The 16754-nt window shown below is 54.6% G+C and overlaps 6 protein-coding genes across 6 annotated transcripts; 3 read left to right on the top strand and 3 right to left on the bottom strand.

Moving 5' to 3' along the window:
* The first annotated feature begins 435 nt into the window (after positions 1–435).
* GLOTRDRAFT_139003 (voltage-gated potassium channel) lies at positions 436–2261 on the top strand. The gene is made up of 9 exons (XM_007868528.1): positions 436–881; positions 933–1003; positions 1055–1140; positions 1193–1294; positions 1351–1429; positions 1485–1504; positions 1564–1577; positions 1640–1800; positions 1857–2261. Exons 1-9 carry the CDS (start codon positions 461–463, stop codon positions 2103–2105), a joined length of 1203 nt encoding a protein of 400 aa, XP_007866719.1. The 5' UTR covers positions 436–460; the 3' UTR covers positions 2106–2261.
* Positions 2262–2928: 667 nt separating this feature from the next.
* On the top strand, positions 2929–3800 carry GLOTRDRAFT_76900 (uncharacterized protein; the record flags this gene model as incomplete). The annotated part of the gene is made up of 2 exons (XM_007868527.1): positions 2929–3005; positions 3059–3800. The coding sequence occupies 2 exons, from the start codon at positions 2929–2931 to the stop codon at positions 3732–3734; spliced, it is 753 nt and encodes a 250-aa protein (XP_007866718.1). The 3' UTR covers positions 3735–3800.
* Positions 3801–4970: 1170 nt separating this feature from the next.
* GLOTRDRAFT_43206 (P-loop containing nucleoside triphosphate hydrolase protein) lies at positions 4971–9635 on the top strand (the record flags this gene model as incomplete). Its single annotated transcript, XM_007868473.1, has 6 exons — positions 4971–5150; positions 5202–5539; positions 5582–5650; positions 5701–6834; positions 6890–7885; positions 7994–9635. The coding sequence occupies 6 exons, from the start codon at positions 4971–4973 to the stop codon at positions 9633–9635; spliced, it is 4359 nt and encodes a 1452-aa protein (XP_007866664.1).
* GLOTRDRAFT_76898 (uncharacterized protein) lies at positions 9587–12172 on the bottom strand. Its single transcript, XM_007868526.1, has 7 exons — positions 12035–12172; positions 11737–11974; positions 10761–11331; positions 10585–10706; positions 10314–10530; positions 10087–10257; positions 9587–10025 (listed from the first exon to the last, which is right to left on the bottom strand). Exons 1-7 carry the CDS (start codon positions 12125–12127, stop codon positions 9830–9832), a joined length of 1608 nt encoding a protein of 535 aa, XP_007866717.1. The 5' UTR covers positions 12128–12172; the 3' UTR covers positions 9587–9829.
* Positions 12173–12411: 239 nt separating this feature from the next.
* Positions 12412–13764, bottom strand: GLOTRDRAFT_139000 (Aldo/keto reductase; the record flags this gene model as incomplete). Its single annotated transcript, XM_007868525.1, has 6 exons — positions 13660–13764; positions 13566–13601; positions 13375–13509; positions 12908–13318; positions 12502–12851; positions 12412–12445 (listed from the first exon to the last, which is right to left on the bottom strand). Exons 1-6 carry the CDS (start codon positions 13729–13731, stop codon positions 12412–12414), a joined length of 1038 nt encoding a protein of 345 aa, XP_007866716.1. The 5' UTR covers positions 13732–13764.
* A 360-nt stretch (positions 13765–14124) lies between these two features.
* On the bottom strand, positions 14125–15849 carry GLOTRDRAFT_76891 (family A1 protease; the record flags this gene model as incomplete). The annotated part of the gene is made up of 6 exons (XM_007868524.1): positions 15417–15849; positions 15212–15357; positions 15108–15147; positions 14943–15045; positions 14494–14886; positions 14125–14434 (listed from the first exon to the last, which is right to left on the bottom strand). Exons 1-6 carry the CDS (start codon positions 15682–15684, stop codon positions 14125–14127), a joined length of 1260 nt encoding a protein of 419 aa, XP_007866715.1. The 5' UTR covers positions 15685–15849.
* Positions 15850–16754: the final 905 nt, after the last annotated feature.

Raw genomic sequence — 16754 nt, 5'->3', positions numbered from 1 at the left:
TGAAGGGCACCCTGAGTTGGTGCAACCACCCTTACCGCGCAGGGCGCCATCGCCATCCTCACTCATCTGTCCTCCCACTACTCCGCGCTTCCCATCGTCAGCAACTTGGGTCTCTGGTAGAGAGAACCATACCTCCAGCGGGTCTGGATCACTGCGTGAGCTAATTGCTGGCGATGATGAGACCGGGTCTGAACTGGATGTCGCGCGGACGCTGAGCTACTTTGCATTCGCTATTGTATTATTCGTACTCTTCTCTGGGTCCTAGTCTCCTGACTCCCCCGGATCCCCCCCCCCTCCCTTCGCGTTCTGAACGGTCGGATATGGTTTCTCGTATTGGTGCGAGTGTATGTATCATAAGTAAACTCGATTCGAATTTGAAAACATTCGAAAGCCGGGGTGTACTACGTATGCAACGCGTGGGAAGGGAGCCTAGTCCAGCCTTCTCTTCTCCTCGAAACACATGTCCGGTGCTATTCCCTTGTCTGCAATCCGGACTTCAGTGACCTCCCAATTCCTTGCCGAAGACAGAGAAGATACACCCGTAGGGAATGTCGAGGATCTCTTCCCAGCATCGACGTCTTTCGACCATGGCGGAGACGCGATAGAACTCATTCGCCCGCCCTGGAAAAGGGATCTGTACGAGCTGCTGGAACAACCGACGTCCTCGCCCTCTGCTTTCCTGGTCCATGTGCTGACTACTTCCTTGATTGTCGTATCTGCTCTGGTGACCGTGATGGAGACCGTCCCCGCTTTTCATCATATATCTGGGGGTCTTTGGTTCGGCCTCGAGACAAGTCTGGTCGCCCTGTTCACAGTGGAATACATCGCTAGATGTACTGCAAGGACGTATACTCTGCGCGCTTTCGTTGGATGGATTACCTGTGAGTATTCCGCCGAACTCTTCCTATCTCATACTGACTGCAGACCGCCAGCATTCTTTGGAATAATAGACCTGCTGGCTATTCTACCCTACTACATCGAAATTGCTCTCCGGCAGGATACAGTGAGTTCTCTAAGACCCCCCACCAGCTTTAGCCTCAACGCAAGGATCCAGTCTGTTCTTTTCCGCTTTTCTATACTCCGTACATTCCGCCTGGTTCGCGTCTTTAGGCCTTTCCGTTACAATAATACGCTCTTATTGTATGTGGTCCTTATACATCCGAATGAAATACATTGTTGAGCGTTATTGCAGGACTATCGAAGTCATGTATCTATCTTTCAGAAGATCCCAGCATGCTCTCCTGGCGCTCAGCTTTTTTGTATTGATGGTTCTAACAGTGTTCAGCACTCTACTGTAGGTTCTCTTCATTATGTTATGACACAACCCCCAGGTCTCATAACCCGTACAAGATACTTTGCGGAGCGGGGAACATGGGATGAGACTCTCGAGACGTTCATCGACGTGGATGGCGATCCAAGTCAGTTTTCTGTATGTGTTACATTTCTCCGATCTCTGGCGCAAATCATGACCGGACATTCCTTAGTCTATTCCTGCAGCTGCTTGGTAAGCTCATTGACCTCGCTCAAGAGTGCCTTCCTAACGACGGTCCTGGTCTGGCATAGGTTCGTGCTCGTCAGTGAGTTATGCCACCCTCCTCAACATGTCTGTCTCTGGTCTCTGAGCATCATCGGGAAATAGCTATCACAACTGTGGGATACGGTGAAATTACACCCCGCTCTTTCCTTGGACGTCTTATTACGCTACCCCTACTGCTCTTCGGTCTGCTACTTATCGCTTTACCGAGTTTTGTACTCGGTAGGGAATTCAGTATCGTCTGGGCAAAGATGACGAAGAATCAGGTATGTATTTATCTCATTCTTCCCGGGAAACTGACGAGACTAGTCACTTTGAACAGAACATAAATGAACCTCTGGTATCGGCATCTGTGGCCAATTTCCATGACTTGCAGAACCCTGCTCAGTCCGACATCTCCCGCGACCTCTCAAATCGAAAGCTTGCCCAAAACCAGGCGGAGCTCAGTCGGCAGATTACGGAGCTAAGGACGGCCCTGCAGATGCAAGGGGAGACTCTGAGGACATTACTTGAAATAATGGAGAGTGAGAAGGGGAGGATGCGCCCCAATGGCGCTATGCACATAAGTTAGCTCGCGATAATGGGCAATTGTTAGGTATACCGTCTCATCGAAGTTGCTCGGGTACATTGATTCATGAGACCGCTTACAGTTAGTTCTTCGTATGGGTCCGTGTGTAGACTATGTGTTTATATGGGTAATGTGGAATCACGGATACTTCTCGGACCAATTAGTTCTGTTCAAGGACGATCGTGACATGGAAGCCAGTCCGGGTTCACGGTTGACCATTTTCTCTCTGGACCCTGGATAAGGTCTGCTGATCATGTTCCTTCGCACCTGCTAGGATGACAGACTGCCGCTGCCAGCACGTGCCCTGGGAGTCGGATGGGACGAGAGAGAATGAGCTACGTATATTTGATTCTTCGAGTATTACTTTCGAAAATCCAGCACAGACGTGACGGATAGCTGAAATTCCAGGAGCTACGGTGCCAAGGCTGGGCTGGCTACGCTAGGCTTACCTTCCATAGCGTATAATCGGGTAGATCTGTAAGCCCCAAAAGATGCACGACGAGGTTGCGAAACAACCAAGGTATATTCGGACGTGGGCTATTTCAGGCTCATAGACAGTTGTCCGAATAGAGTCCTCTTGGGAATACGATTCGAAATACCCGCTACTCCGATGGCGAGCAATCCTGGGGAGCTATCGCTAGGGTGAAAGATTACGAATACTGCTTCCCCGCGACATCATCTGCGCTGGCTGGCAAGGACGGAAAGGCGATTGTTCAGCATACCCGGTCCGGTGAGCCCACCTGAGCTTATATACCACAGGGCCAAAGTATAGGTCTTGCAAACCAGCCCGCGCCCTCACGAATCAGTAAATCATCCCCCTCCAACCATGTCGGACGTCATTACTTTCTACGACATCCCCTCTATCAAGGGCATCAGTTGGTCGCCCAACACTTGGAAAACGAGGTGAGCTTACCGCAATACTTCTACAGACCGGGGCCAACCAGAATAAACCCCAGGTTGGCGCTCAACTTCAAGGGTATCCCGTACAAGACCGTCTGGGTTGAGTACCCTGACATCGAGGCTCTCTCCAAGGAGATCGGCGCTGCACCGACTGGCGTAAAGGGCGACGGCAGTCCCAGCTACACTCTTCCGGCCATCTATGACCCAAAGACTAAGAAGGCGATCTCTGACTCGCAAAATATCGCCGAATACCTAGATGCCACTTACCCCTCGACACCCACGCTCTTCTCGGCAGGCACTCTCACCTTGCAGATCGCCTTCCAGGAGGCCTTCACGACTGCAGCATTGGGAAACCTTTTCGCGCCCTTGTTGCAGGAGAGTGGGTTCATCCTGAACGAGAGGAGTGCTGTCTATTTTAGGCAGACGAGAGAGGCAACGTACGGGAAGAAGCTGGAGGAGTTTTCGCCTTTGGGCGCTGTTCGAGACGAGCACTGGAAGAAGACTCAGGCCGGCTTCAGCACCGTCGCCGGGTGGATCCAGAAGAGCGGAGGGCTGTATGTGATGGGGGACAAGGCGTCCTATGCTGACTTGAGCATCGCTGCGTGGGTTCTGTGGGTGAGGCAGGTTAGGGGAGCAAGCTCTGCTGACTATCAGAATATCTTGACATGGGATAGCGGCTTCTGGGGGAAATACTTGGCGGCATTGGACAAGTACACGACTCCTGACGCATGAGCGCTGTAGACCATTATTGTTGTATTACTATCAAATCACGATGCCATCATTCGCCATGATTTACAACTGATTCGGAGTGCATTTCTCATCGATGTCGGGGACTGCGCCTACTGATATGCATTTATGCATCGAAAATGCTTCGCAACATCAATAAAAAATGAGACGTTATGTACATATTGTATTCACGGACCCGGGTATATCGACTCGCTAGGTACAGCAAGTAATAAGATCTGAAGGGGGGGAGGTCACCACTGCTGTTAAGTCGAGAGCATACTGAGATACTACGGAGAAGCCAGTCAGTGTTAAGAAACAGAAAGGGACGAATAGAAGTAGAAGTGAAGCATCTCAGCGAAAAGAAACTCGTCATTCCTGCCTGTCTCACGAGGCAGTCGTACTCATTAAATCAGACATCATAGATGGAGTCGGGCGAACAAGGCAAAAAAAATGCAGACTCACGCGTTAAACGAAGACGCAATGGCAGTGGAAGTAGTCAGAGATTGCGATACCGCCAAAGTTCCGTACTGATTGACCAGCGGAGGCCAGTGGTATAAGATGATCGTCGTCGTTGTACATGTGAGACCAGATTTGAAAAGACAAAAGGACCGGATTCGATATATTAAGGATTGCACTTGTTTGTGGCAAGTGGCTGTGATTCCCACATGTGCTCTTAGACACCGACTCGGAGTCTCCTCATTGGGACCTCCGGGAAGAGACCCTCTTCAGGTGTGTCCCATATTAATAACCATATCTTCGAGGCATCGCACAGCTTCGTTGTCTTTGTCTACCTACTGTGACCTTTTTCCCGACGGAAAATTCTGGTGGGCCGATTGGATCGACTTGCTAGGCTTTTGCGTCGTGTCTACGGAGACAAGGCTCCCAGCAGTGACAAGGTAAAACAATACCCCAGCTCTGCAATAGTGGCATTCTACGGGAGTGGCGTCTACCGGAAAATCTCGTGCAGGGTACTCAGGAGAGGCTTGAATCTCTCTCCAGCCTTTCTCCCTCTCTCTCTCCAGATATCAAGCAGTCCTAGTAGAGCTCAAACGCCCGCGAGGTGAGTAGGATACATTTAGGCTCCATTATTTGCAGGCGTCGTCCCATAGTAGCCCTCTCCTATCGGAAATTCTCTAGTCAGACTGTGATTGCAGCGATCACCGGTTTGGAGAATTCCCGAAACTCTGTGACTAACATTCACTGATAGATCCTTTGAATCACATCTTACCATCTGCAAGTGTAATGTCTGAACTCAGTGGCAGCGTCCGAAATGCTGCTCTCCCGGCCACCCGAGGGTATCAACAGGAGATGCTCGACGAGAGTCTACGAAAGAACATCATCATCGCTCTGGACACCGGATCTGGCAAGACGCATATAGCAATCTTGAGAATGAAACTGGAAGCCGATCGAGAGCCTCGCAAGGTAGAAATTATGCACACTACATGCGGTCTCGTTGTGTTGACCATAGTCTAGGTATCGTGGTTCATCGCCCCAACCGTTGCGCTTTGCGAGCAGCAGCGCGACGTTATCGACAAAGCCCTGCCCGTGTCTGTAGGGATCATCTCAGGTTCGCTGGAGCCGGATCAATGGAAGGATCCTGCGCTGTGGCGCCGAGTCCTGGATACACATCGAGTCATGGTGTCCACACCTCAGGTCCTTCTCGATGCCCTTCGTCACGGTTATATAAACCTTGGGAAGGACATCGGATTGATCGTCTTCGATGAGGCACACCATGCAGTCGATAACCATCCGTACAATCGGATTATGAAGGAATTTTACTTCGCTCTGCCACGTCGTCCACATGGGATGGGGTCTGGAGCGGGAATCGTTGACGGGAATGGCAACCCTGCCAGCATGCGGCCGATGATCCTGGGACTAACGGCTAGTCCGATCTACGGTGGTCATGTAGAGCAAGCATTTAGGTGCGTAACCAAATGACCTGAATGGAATCACGGCTGACAGTGATTTGCAGAGTAATTGAAGCTAATTTGGATTGTGCCATCCGCGCACCTCAGAAGAATCGGAACGAGTTGAGCTCGTACGTCCATCGACCTGTATTCAAGCACAAGATGTACCACAATGCCCCGTACTCGCCATCCGTGAATATCTTGGCGTTGCAAGTAGTCCTGGACAAGATGAATATCGAGGACGATCCCGCGATACAGAACTTGCGAAAGCAGCTTGCCAATCTGCCTCCGGGTCCGGAACGAACGCGCGTGGATCAGAAACTGTCGAAGTGGCTAAGCAAGGAGGGCACGTATACCCATAAGGGTCTCCGCGACCTTCACAGGACTGCGGTCGAAATATGCGCCGACGTCGGCCCTTGGGCAGGGGATTGGTATATCGAGACCGTGTTAGAGCAAGCCAGAACCGCCTCCAATCCTTACCACAACTTATACAGCGCCTGGCAGAATAGGGAGAAGAAATATTTGATGGAAAAGCTTGCTCAAGTCAAGATAACGCCCACATCGTCGTTGCCGAAAGATATTGTCGAAGGTACTTCGAACAAAGTCGACAGGCTTATCGAATGCTTGGAACAGGAAAAAGCAGAGAAGGAGGCCTGCAACGAAGAATACAGTGGTTTGATCTTTGTGACCCGTCGTGATGCCGTACTTGCGCTCGCCGAAGTCCTGAGTCGCCACCCTCGTACTCGTGATGTCTTCCAAGTCGGCTCGTTGATCGGCAATTCCGACAGTTCTCATCGACATTCCTTCCTGGATATAACTCGGACGCTCATCAAGCAGACGCCGTCCGAGACGTTGCGAGACTTCCGTATCAAGGAGAAGAATCTCATCGTCGCTACTGCGGTAGCCGAGGAGGGCATCGATATACAGGCGTGCGGAAACGTTATCCGATGGGATCCACCTCAGAATATGGCGAGCTGGGCACAAAGCAGGGGCAGGGCCAGAAGGGAGAGGAGCAGCTTCATACTGATGTTTAGCGACGACAATGTCTTTCGGAAGCAAGTCCTACAGTGGGAAGGGCTGGAGAAGCAAATGGTGGCCCTCTATAATGATCCTAATAGACAGGTCATAAAGATGGTTGACGAGACCGACGAAATGGATGAAGACGACGAGGAACTACTTTACAGCATCCCGAGCACTGGGTAATTCTTCAATCACGGATTTGTATGCTTGATTATCTAACGTCTTGTCTATCAGAGCCGTTGTGACGCTTCATTCTGCCATTGGACATCTGGCACATTTCTGTTCCATTCTACCTGGAGCTGCTTATGGTCACAATGCGCCGCTGTATGATATAGATCCTCCCGATTTCCCTGAGGGCTGGCACGCGAATGACCCCCGGCATCAAGGACTCCCATATCCTGGACCCTTCGGCGCTACGGTGACGCTCCCTCGCTACGTAGATGCCGATCTTCGTGTGCATACTGTACCTCGCAAGTACCCCAGCAAGATGTCTGCCAGGCGGCATGCCGCGTATTTTGCGTACATCACACTTTACGAGGCAGGTTTGCTCAACGAGCACCTGTTACCCCTGACTAGCGCCGTAAATCCTCAGGACGAGGATGTTCAAACCCTCCTGAAAGACGTGGAGGGGAGAGCTGGCACAACGCACGTCACTGCCCAAATAAACCCGTGGATACCTTCCAAGAAAGCTGTCGGCTTGTGGTTCGCGACTGAAGTGGCAGTCGAGGGGCTACCTCCCCTTCGCATGTTGTCGCGGGTACGCATCCCCAATCTCAAACCCGAGGACCTACCGACTCTGTACACTGCTGAGCGGGGAAAGCTGGTCGTCCAAATTCGCGACCTTGGCCCGGTCGTTCAGTGGGAGGCTGAAATTGAGCAAGGCCGGGGATACACTCGCCAGTTGTTATGGCCTCTCTACGGGCACCGTATGACATGGGACCAAGTTAACTTCGCGTATATGTTCTTTCCCATCGCCGAAGCCGATCATACTCTCTGGGAGGAGCGAAGGGAATGGGCTAAAACCATCAACACACAGTCTGGGCACCCGTCAAAACCGCATGACAAGTTTAGCATCAATGGCAAAGTCTTTGGTGAACATCACTCGTTCCCAAACGATGTGACAATTATCCGAGATGGCGGATGGCCTGGTAAACCTTATCAATTCATGGCCTGGAAGAGTGATGATTTCTCCTCGGAGCAAGTGGAAGCGTTCGACGAGAAATATGGCGTGTCACCTTACGCCGTTGGGCATCCACTGTTGCTAGTTCGACGGCTTCCTCGACGGGTCAACTTCCTCGTCCCTCGTGATCCTCAGGTGGAAGCACTAGCCGATGATAGGACAGTCCTGCTGGACCCTGCGTACGTCCTAGTAGATCTCATCTCCAAAATCGAGGTTCAATATGCCAAATTCATCCCTGCCATACTACGGCATCTATCCCTGAAGATGACAGTTGTGTCCCTGAAAGATGATTTGTTTACCGAGTCCTGTCCAGTCTCGACGGCCCCTTTGGAATATCTAAGTACTGCCATCACTGCACCCGTCTCGCAAGAGAAGACGAACTATCAGAGAATGGAAACGCTGGGCGACACAGTACTGAAATTCCTCACGAGCATACATCTCCTGGCGGAGTTTCCTCTGTGGCATGAGGGTTATTTAGCCAAGAGGAAGGACCATGCAGTGTCAAACGCCAATCTTGCGAAAGCAGCTGTGTCGCATCGCCTCTATCGCTGGATAATCCGGGATCGTTTTGTACCCAGGCGCTGGAGCCCAACGTATGAAGAACCCGTCGTGGTGGACAAAGTAGACGGTAATTCGGACAAGGAGTCCTCCAAGACGAAGCAGGAGTTATCTACCAAGGTCCTGGCAGACGTAGTCGAGTCCCTCATCGGCGCTGCCTACTTGCACGGAAGCTTCGAGCAAGCAATGGAATGCACTCGGTTCTTCGGCCTGGGCCTGAAATGGCGACGACTGCCTACTCGTGTCGAAACCATATACTCCCGCACCGAAGGACTTCCGGAGATCCCTACGCCAATCTCAGTTGTGGAGGATATCATAGGGTACAGATTCACGAAGAAACACTTCATTGTCGAAGCTCTTACCCATCCCAGTTACCACACGGACCTTGGGTGTCGATCCTATGATCGCATGGAGTTCTTGGGAGATGCTGTGCTGGACATGGTGGTCACCGACTTCTTGTACCACGCCCCGGGCAAGGAGTACAAGCCCGGTCACATCCACTTGCGAAAGACTGCGATTGTCAACTCTCACATACTGGCCTTCGTTTGCCTGCGTTCGTCGCGTGATGTTGACGCACAAATGCCCAGGGTAGGCAAGCACGGTGCTGTGACTCTTGACGCGGACGAACAACACATATACCTCTGGCAATGCCTACTGCACTCCAGTATGCGTGTTCTGGAAGACCTCGATATCACCTTCGGGCGCTTTCAGAAGAATAGAGCGGAGATCGAGGAAGCTCTGGAGACAGGCAGTGTGTATCCCTGGGCCGCTCTCACGCGTCTGCAGGCTGCAAAGTTCTTCAGTGATATCATCGAAAGTGTTCTGGGAGCTGTGTTTTTAGACTCGCGTGGAGATTTCGACGTCGTTCGCCAAGTGCTAGAACGGCTAGGCCTGCTCCCCATTCTGCGTCGCATCGTTGAGGCAGACATGGACGTCATGCACCCGGTGTCTAGACTGGCCAACTGGGCTGCAAAGAGACAAATCGCGATCGAGTACAAGTTCGTGAAGGAGAAGGGGTCTGTCACCTGCGTCGTGGAAGCGGACCAGAAGGAGGTCGCTAGAGTCACCGAGAATCACCGCGGACGCGCCAGCCAAGATGAAGTGAAGTTTACTGCAGCAGAGAAGGCTATCAGGGCCCTACAATTGCAGGAGGAAGAGGAGGCTCGCATTGACGAAGAGGAAGAAGAGGACATGGATGAGAACGACCCCTGGTGGGCCACAGCGGACACTTTCCCTCTCTAACAATGCTCGGAATGCTTTGAAACACGCAACAACTAAATGCCCAATTTCTTGGATTATGGTTTACATACACGGACTATGGATGGATTACGCTTTGACCTGTATTCTACATCGACTCGATGCTTGCATGCTGTTGTACATTGCTATACTCGTTGCTCAACCCTGCGTCCGCTGCCACCGCATACGAATTGAATGAATCAATGTTCTGTCTCTTCCCAGGCCCTGCCAACAGTCTTCGCCAAATCCGCCTCCGTGATATGCTTGCTGCTGGAGAAGTAGCCAGCCGCGATCTTCGCGTCAATCTCGACCCGCGAATCGGGAGGGATGAGGTGCTCGGGTATATCGTAGCGTTTCAGAATGGGAATGCCAGATTGTACAATGGCGTTGTATTTCCTGCGAGACACATACGAATCAGTTTGACTAGCTAATCACGGTCAGTACATATGTCACGCACATGTCACTCATGGAGACCATGTTATGGATCTTCTTAATCCCGAGCCAGTGCAGAACATCGGGCATGAGCGCCTGGAATCGCATATCCTTGACACCAGCGATCATCTCAGTCGACTTGAAGTACTTGTCGGCGGAGTCACCGCCACGCTTGCGCAAGTTATACACTAGATACCTATTGACATCGCGCGTGCTTAGGGTGGTTAAATTGAACAAATAGACTTGACGCACTTAGTAACCTCGCCGAGCGCACGGCCTTCCTTGCGGAAGTAAACTACCACACCGACGCCTCCGCGCTGGGCGCACCGCACACATTCTTCGATGGCGTAGATCAGGTATGGCTTACAGGTACAGATGTCGGAGCCGAAGACGTCAGAACCGTTACATTCATCGTGGACACGCAGGGTGAGCTCCTTCGACTCGTCGGTCAAGTAAGCGGGCGGACCAACTGCGAAGACCATCTTCTAGTCGAGACTCGATTGTAGAAAACCAGTTAACTTACAGATGTACACAGTCAGCCCTCCGATGGGCGGCAAAAACACCTTGATGTCAGGCCGCGTCACGAGCTCGGGGTACATTCCCCCGGTATCCTCAAACAGAGCCCGACGGAGCAAGCTCTCCGAACTGTAATATACCCATGTTCAGCGCGATGCAGCATTCATGGAAACAGAAACCTACATCCCAAACCGGTCCGCCACGCCAGGCAAATACCACACCGGCTCCACCGCCGCCTTGCTCACGTTGATCTCCACGCCGGGGTCCGCGTCGCTCTCGCTCCCGTCCGCGTTCCTTAGCGGCCGGCTCTTCAGCAGGATCTTCCCGTCAATCTCCAGCTCGCCCTTGCGCGTGGTCTCGTCGACCTCGCTGAGCTTCATGTGCGCACGCGTGACCGCGATGCTCGGCTTGACATCCAGGCCCAGCTCCTCCAACTCGTGCTTGAACACCTGCGGCACGAGGTGTCCCCACGGGTCGAAGGAGACGATCTTGCTCGGGTCGGACCAGGCGGGCTGGGGCGGGATGGGCACGGGCGGCTCCGTCTTGGAGTAGTCAGGCTTGTGCGTGGGGGAGAGGGTGCCCATGGCGATTGCCAGGGCGCGGTAGATGGAGTAGGAGCCTGAGTGGGCGCCGATGGCGTTGCGCTGCTTGATTGAGGAGGGGAGGCGCGAGCAGATGACGGGCCCGCGGACTCTGGGGTCGGATGCGCCCCAATTCATGGTATAGGGCTTGATGCCATATTGATCGGGATAGGCTGGAGAAGAGGTCAGCGACACGATTAAAAAAACAATGGGGTTGGAAGAATTGGTGGGCACACTGAAGGACGCCCCGAAGGCACCGTCATCGGGACATTCGGCCTCCTGCATAGGCGTCCTTGAGGTGCCTTTATTTGATGGACGACATCTCATGCTCATTGATATATGCAGCGTATCACTGGGGCTCAGGGTGCAGGCCAAAGACTAAGGCTTCGCGAACATTTGCAGCTCAGATCCGGAATATGCGAGGAGACTCGTCACTCCCAGGACAAGTGAGACAATGTATATGTATGCCCAGTGACAGACAACCTCAAGACAGGTGAAGTGAACTGCCCAGCGCGAACGCTCACTAATGAACCCCCCAGTGCAGGGGACAAGTCTTGTGAGACGGGCGACAAACTTACTGGTCAAGATGACCCGAGCAGGGTACAGTGCTCTCTCGCGTTCCTTATCGGAGACAGGCTTATCGGCCGCAGGACTCAAGCCCATGCTTGACGCGGAGGTAGACAAAGGCGAGTGCACCGGGACTGGCTGAGACGGCGAAGCGGGGTGCATCGAGGGTGAATCAACACCACGGCCTGGGATCGGCACCCCATTTGTAGGGGCCAGCGGCGGGGACGCTGGAGTAGTCAACGAATCAAGCTAGTCATAAATACTCGTCAATACGAGCGCGAGACAGGCAACGTTCGTGGGTCCGCTTACTTTAGCTTGGAGCGTCTGCTGCGAGGCCTGGAGGGCCTGCAGCTGGCTCAGGATTTGGGTGAGAACGGCGTCCGACACAGCGCTGGAAGACATGGTCCAAGGCTCCGCCGCAAGCAGTTGGAGGGAAAGAGAAAGAAAGAAAGAAAGAGGGGGCTGCGCCGTCCGAGGCTATATACCCCGCACGTACGGCGGCACGCGTTCCAGGCGAGATAATGAGCCACGTGCGCCCGCGCCGAGCATCCGAGAATCCTCTGCCTTTGCGTTTCGCCGCGACGTCTCTGCTCGCATCGAATGCATTGCTCGTCAACTACAACGGTAATGATACAGACTCGGAGCTGCTTTTACTTCGACCAACCGTGCCTCCAGCACCCGTCTATCTATGCATGACCGCGAATCGGCCTGGGTTCGTATCTGCAATTGATAGCTATCAGTGCACAGCGATAGGCAAAACGATACGGGGCACGTACGGCTCTTCCAGGTACTTTATCTCGTCGCCCGACAGCTCGACGCCGCGCACGATCGCCTCGTCCAGGCGCTTCACCGAGCTGCACCCGACGATCGGGCTCGCGACCTTGGTCTGCACCCACGCCAGCGCGATCTGCCCCATCGGCACGCCCTTCTTCTCCGCGAGCTCCTGCACGCGCTTCACGATCACCTCGTCGGAGGCGCGCAGCTTGTTCTCAAACGGCGTGCCCTTCGACGCGTCCGCCCGCGTCGTCGACGTCCCCGGCGGGCGCGCGAGGCTCCCAGCCGCGAGCGGCGCCCAGGGGATGATCCCGATGCCGTGGAAGTTGCAGTACTGGTGCATCTCGCGTTCCTGGCACGCGCCCCCCTCAGCACCGGTCTTCAAGACGCCCCAAGCACCGCACGTACCTCCTCACGGTACAGCAACGAATACTCGTCCTGCATGCTCACAAACTTCGTCCAGCCCCTCTTCTCCGCGACCTCGTTCATCAACGCAAACTGCCAGCAGCGCATCGAGCTCGCGCCGATATACCGCACCTTGCCGCTCTCCACCAGATCGTGCAGCGCTTTCATCGTCTCCTCCACGGGCGTCTTCGCGTCGAAGCGGTGGATCTGCAGCAGGTCGATGTACGGCGTCTGCAGGCGCTCGAGCGACGCGTTGACCGCGTTGAAGATCGCCGCGCGCGACAGGCCGGATTGGTTCACGTACTCCTTGAGCTTGTCCAGCCCCGGCGTGACGGACGTGCGGATCCCGGGCTCCGCGGCGACCAAGCCGAAGCATTTCGTCGCGATGATGAGCTGGTCGCGCGGGATGTTGTACTGGGGTGCGAAGCATGTAAGGTGGCTGGCCGATGGGTAATTCGGGGACCGCGCACCTTTTTGATGAACCGCCCGACGATCCGCTCCGACTCGCCGTTGGAATACACGTTCGCCGTGTCGATGGTCGTCACACCGCGATCCCACGCAGCCTTCAGGAGAGGCATGGCCTGGTCCTCGTTGATAACCCAAGGCTAAGCAATCCCTAAGTCATCCGAGACCACCCTGATTGCAACACACATTCACTCACAGCCCACTTGTCCGATCCGAAACTCATCGCGCCCAGCTATAGGACCATAATTCAGTCGAAGATACATGCTACCTCGCCGAACGGCGTTACTGACAATGGGCACGGACACCTGCAACCCCGACTTGCCCAGCTGGCGGTACTCGACCTTGGTTCCTTCAAAATTCATGTTCACTGGTGCTGGCGGGATCGAGGAGGTGCGGAACGTTGACCCTTGCACTCGCTGGTCCCTCGTCCTATTTAAATATGCACATGTAGCATATACTCTGACAAAGCACTACAAATGACAGGCTCTGAGCTAGCGCCACACAGGGCCTCAGCGCGGTTCCGATGATAAGCCGCACGATTTGCGCAGGAGTCAGGAGGCACCGCACGTGGTAGATAGAACACTCAAAGATGTCGGGATTATATTTGTTCGAGGGTTACGGACGGCAGTCCGGCCTTCCGAGAGATGCACGTAGGGCTCACAGGGAGCAAGCAACGTCTCGTAACTCAAAGATTTCATAGTATAGCAAGTCCAGGAATAACTAGTACAATTCGACGCCCCTCTCTCTATCCGAAGTTAATTCGTAGTCGCATCCGTCCACGGCGTGTTCGCAATCCCGACTTGCGAGTTGGTCGTATCATAGACCGAGTAAAAGCGCTGCAAGAACGCAAACCCGTCGATAAAGTCGAGCCCGCTGCCGCTCGGGCTCCCGAGGTCGCTCGTGACGAGGTAGATCTTGCCCTCCTCGCCGCCGATCGTGCTGTTCAGACTGCGCGGCCAGATCTGCGCGTTCGGCGTCAGCTCAAAGGTCGTGCCGCCGATCGCAAAGTACAGCGACTGCAGCTTGGTGAACTGCGACTCGGTGAGGGTCAGCAGGCCGGTGGACCTGTGGGAAGAAAGTGAAGGAATGAGAGGAGTGCGCGGACATGCATGGGGCGGACTGACTGGTCCATGGTCGCACCGGTGGCCTTTTGGTACGCCTCGAACGCGTCCGTCGCGATCAACAGCAGCGTCGTGCCCGTATCCACGATCCCCGGCGCGCCGCTCAACAGCTTCGCCCCGCTCTTCCCGTACGTCAGATCCTGGTCGATGCCCCAGTACTGCGAAGCCGGGCTCGTGCGCGTGATCGGCACGTACGTGATCTCGCCCGTGTACTTGGACGAGTCGACGCCGCCAAAGGTCATGGTGCCGTTCGCGACGTTCGTGCCCGTCGTCGGCTCGAAGGAGATGCCGATGGACTCGGTGGTGATGCTGCCTTGCGCGTAGAGGTTGTCGGTGACGGTGGGGACGGGGGCATTGCCCGCGACGGTGCCCTCGGTGAGGTCGACGGGGCCGATGCTATCATCGGTGGAGGTCAGCAGTGGAAAGAGAAGGGGAAGGCTAGGGAGACGCACCCAAGAATGCCGTCGACGTCGTTAAAGTCTTGCGTGCTGCTGGCGACGCCGATAGACTGGTTCTGGATGACGAGGTTCGGGGCGAGGGTAACGGTGTCGGTGTCTGCAGCACATGCAACCTGTCAGGTCTCCTGCGACTCGTTAATTGCGGATGGGTGCACGTACATTCGGTACCGGTGAACGACCCGGTGCCGTACGAGACCGTCTGAACACAATGCAGAGCGTGAGCCCATTAGAGTGGATGTATGCGCCCGGTGAAGAGGACATACCACTTTCTTGCCGGTGCTGTGGCTGGAGCTGGTCTTGACGTACTTCTTCTTGGCGCCGAGCCAGGTGTTCGACGATCCCGTATCAATGAGGAGGTCGTACTGCGCCGGGGGCGTCCCGACGCCCACGCTGGTCGAGTACTCCACGGCTATAATTGCATATCGTCAGCACCCTCCCACAGGTCGCCTTGCGGGGCGTCATGCTTGCCTGCGTCGGTCACGTCGATGCTTTTCCCGCTGTTGCTGGCGGCGCCCATGGTCTGCGCGGCCACGTCGGCGTCTTGGTGATGGTGGTGTGCATGGTGGTGCCGGCGGGCCCTGCGCGCCTCGTGGAAGGCGGCGGGGCCGTGGGGGTGGAGCCCCGCGAGGAACTTGTGGGCTCGGGCCTGGTCGCGCGCGAGGATGTCCTTTGCGTGGAGGCCCTTGAGGTGGGCGGTGAAGCGGATGGAGGAGTCGACCACGACGGGGGAGGACATTGTTGGGGAAGGGTGACTTTGTATTCAAGGAAGGGAGGGGGTGTTGGTACTTGTATCCCCGGGGGCTTGAGAATTGCATTGTTATGGCCACATCTCCGGTCAGCACCCGACTCGAAGGTTATGCATATGTCAGGACGATAATACGAAACTGTTGGTAGATCCCTGGGATTACGAGGCTTGCGTCATCTTCCATTCCAGTTTGGACTTGACAAAGCCTTTCGCACCTGGCACTCGGGGCCGCGGGATCCTTTCTTGGCTGCGTGACGAGTTCGACTATTCGAGGTTCTACCCACGAGCTGGATGACGATCGAGCGCCGACGTCAGCGATCGTTTGAGAACGCGCGGGGGAGATAGATGGACGAGCGACAGATCTGGCGACGGCGAAGCGCGCAGGGCAAGTCTGCTTCCGGTTCGGGGTGATAAGGAGGGACATCAGGCGTTGTGGCGCCCATAAGTGGACGTGATTATCGGTGGAGCGGGGGCCGAGTAAGAGGCAACTTGAATGGCCATGGCCTCCTCGTATCTGCTTACCTGCAGCCCAAGCATACATGAATGGAATACCCATTGCCTTTGGCTATTCCGCCGGCAGGAATTCGAAGAGGAGGTCGTGTGCATGTCCGCAGTAGCTCCGCCCCTTTGCGATGGATGCCATGGAGAGGCGGACAAAGAGTGAGAAGTCGCGATCCGAACCATAGGCTAGCTGACGTCTCGGGATATAACGGTGTAGAAGTATCCATGTGCCTTTGCATGGCCCGTTCAGTCACAGTCTGCACTCTTCCCTCACAGTTGTTCAGAAAGTGTGGCTTCCTCGGAGCCGCTCACAGCCCTGACGTCACCCAGAAAGTAAGCACGCGGCCCAAAATGGGATGGCTTGATCGTTTTGGGGAGATCCCATCGGGCGACGAACCACAACGACAGCAGTTGGACTTACTTCGCCCTCCGATCAACACAACCAAACAACACCTAATGCGGTAGGTAAGTCAGGTGACCTCCCGCGCCGCCGGCGCCGCCTGAGGGCTTTCCCGCGTATAGCAGTCCTAAGTAAATAGTGGCTACAAATGAGCTCTAGG

The sequence above is a fragment of the Gloeophyllum trabeum genome (genome assembly GCF_000344685.1).
Source record: "Gloeophyllum trabeum ATCC 11539 unplaced genomic scaffold GLOTRscaffold_00008, whole genome shotgun sequence".
NCBI classification, from domain to species: domain Eukaryota; kingdom Fungi; phylum Basidiomycota; class Agaricomycetes; order Gloeophyllales; family Gloeophyllaceae; genus Gloeophyllum; species Gloeophyllum trabeum.
The sequence above is the reverse complement of the archived record's forward strand: the minus strand, read 5'-3'. Positions and strand labels throughout refer to the sequence as shown.

Bases quoted from the DNA above. Each gene is read 5' to 3' on its own strand.
- GLOTRDRAFT_76898 (XM_007868526.1), bottom strand. From the start codon at position 12,127: ATGTCTTCCAGCGCTGTGTCGGACGCCGTTCTCACCCAAATCCTGAGC. The intron at 10,707-10,760 runs GTAGGTTTCTGT...GGTATATTACAG, and splicing joins GTGGCGGACCGGTTTGGGAT to TTCGGAGAGCTTGCTCCGTC. The intron at 10,258-10,313 runs GTGCGTCAAGTC...CGATGTCAATAG, and splicing joins GCGCTCGGCGAGGTTACTAA to GTATCTAGTGTATAACTTGC.
- GLOTRDRAFT_139003 (XM_007868528.1), top strand. From the start codon at position 461: ATGTCCGGTGCTATTCCCTTGTCTGCAATCCGGACTTCAGTGACCTCC. The intron at 1,295-1,350 runs GTAGGTTCTCTT...AACCCGTACAAG, and splicing joins ACAGTGTTCAGCACTCTACT to ATACTTTGCGGAGCGGGGAA. The intron at 1,801-1,856 runs GTATGTATTTAT...CACTTTGAACAG, and splicing joins CAAAGATGACGAAGAATCAG to AACATAAATGAACCTCTGGT.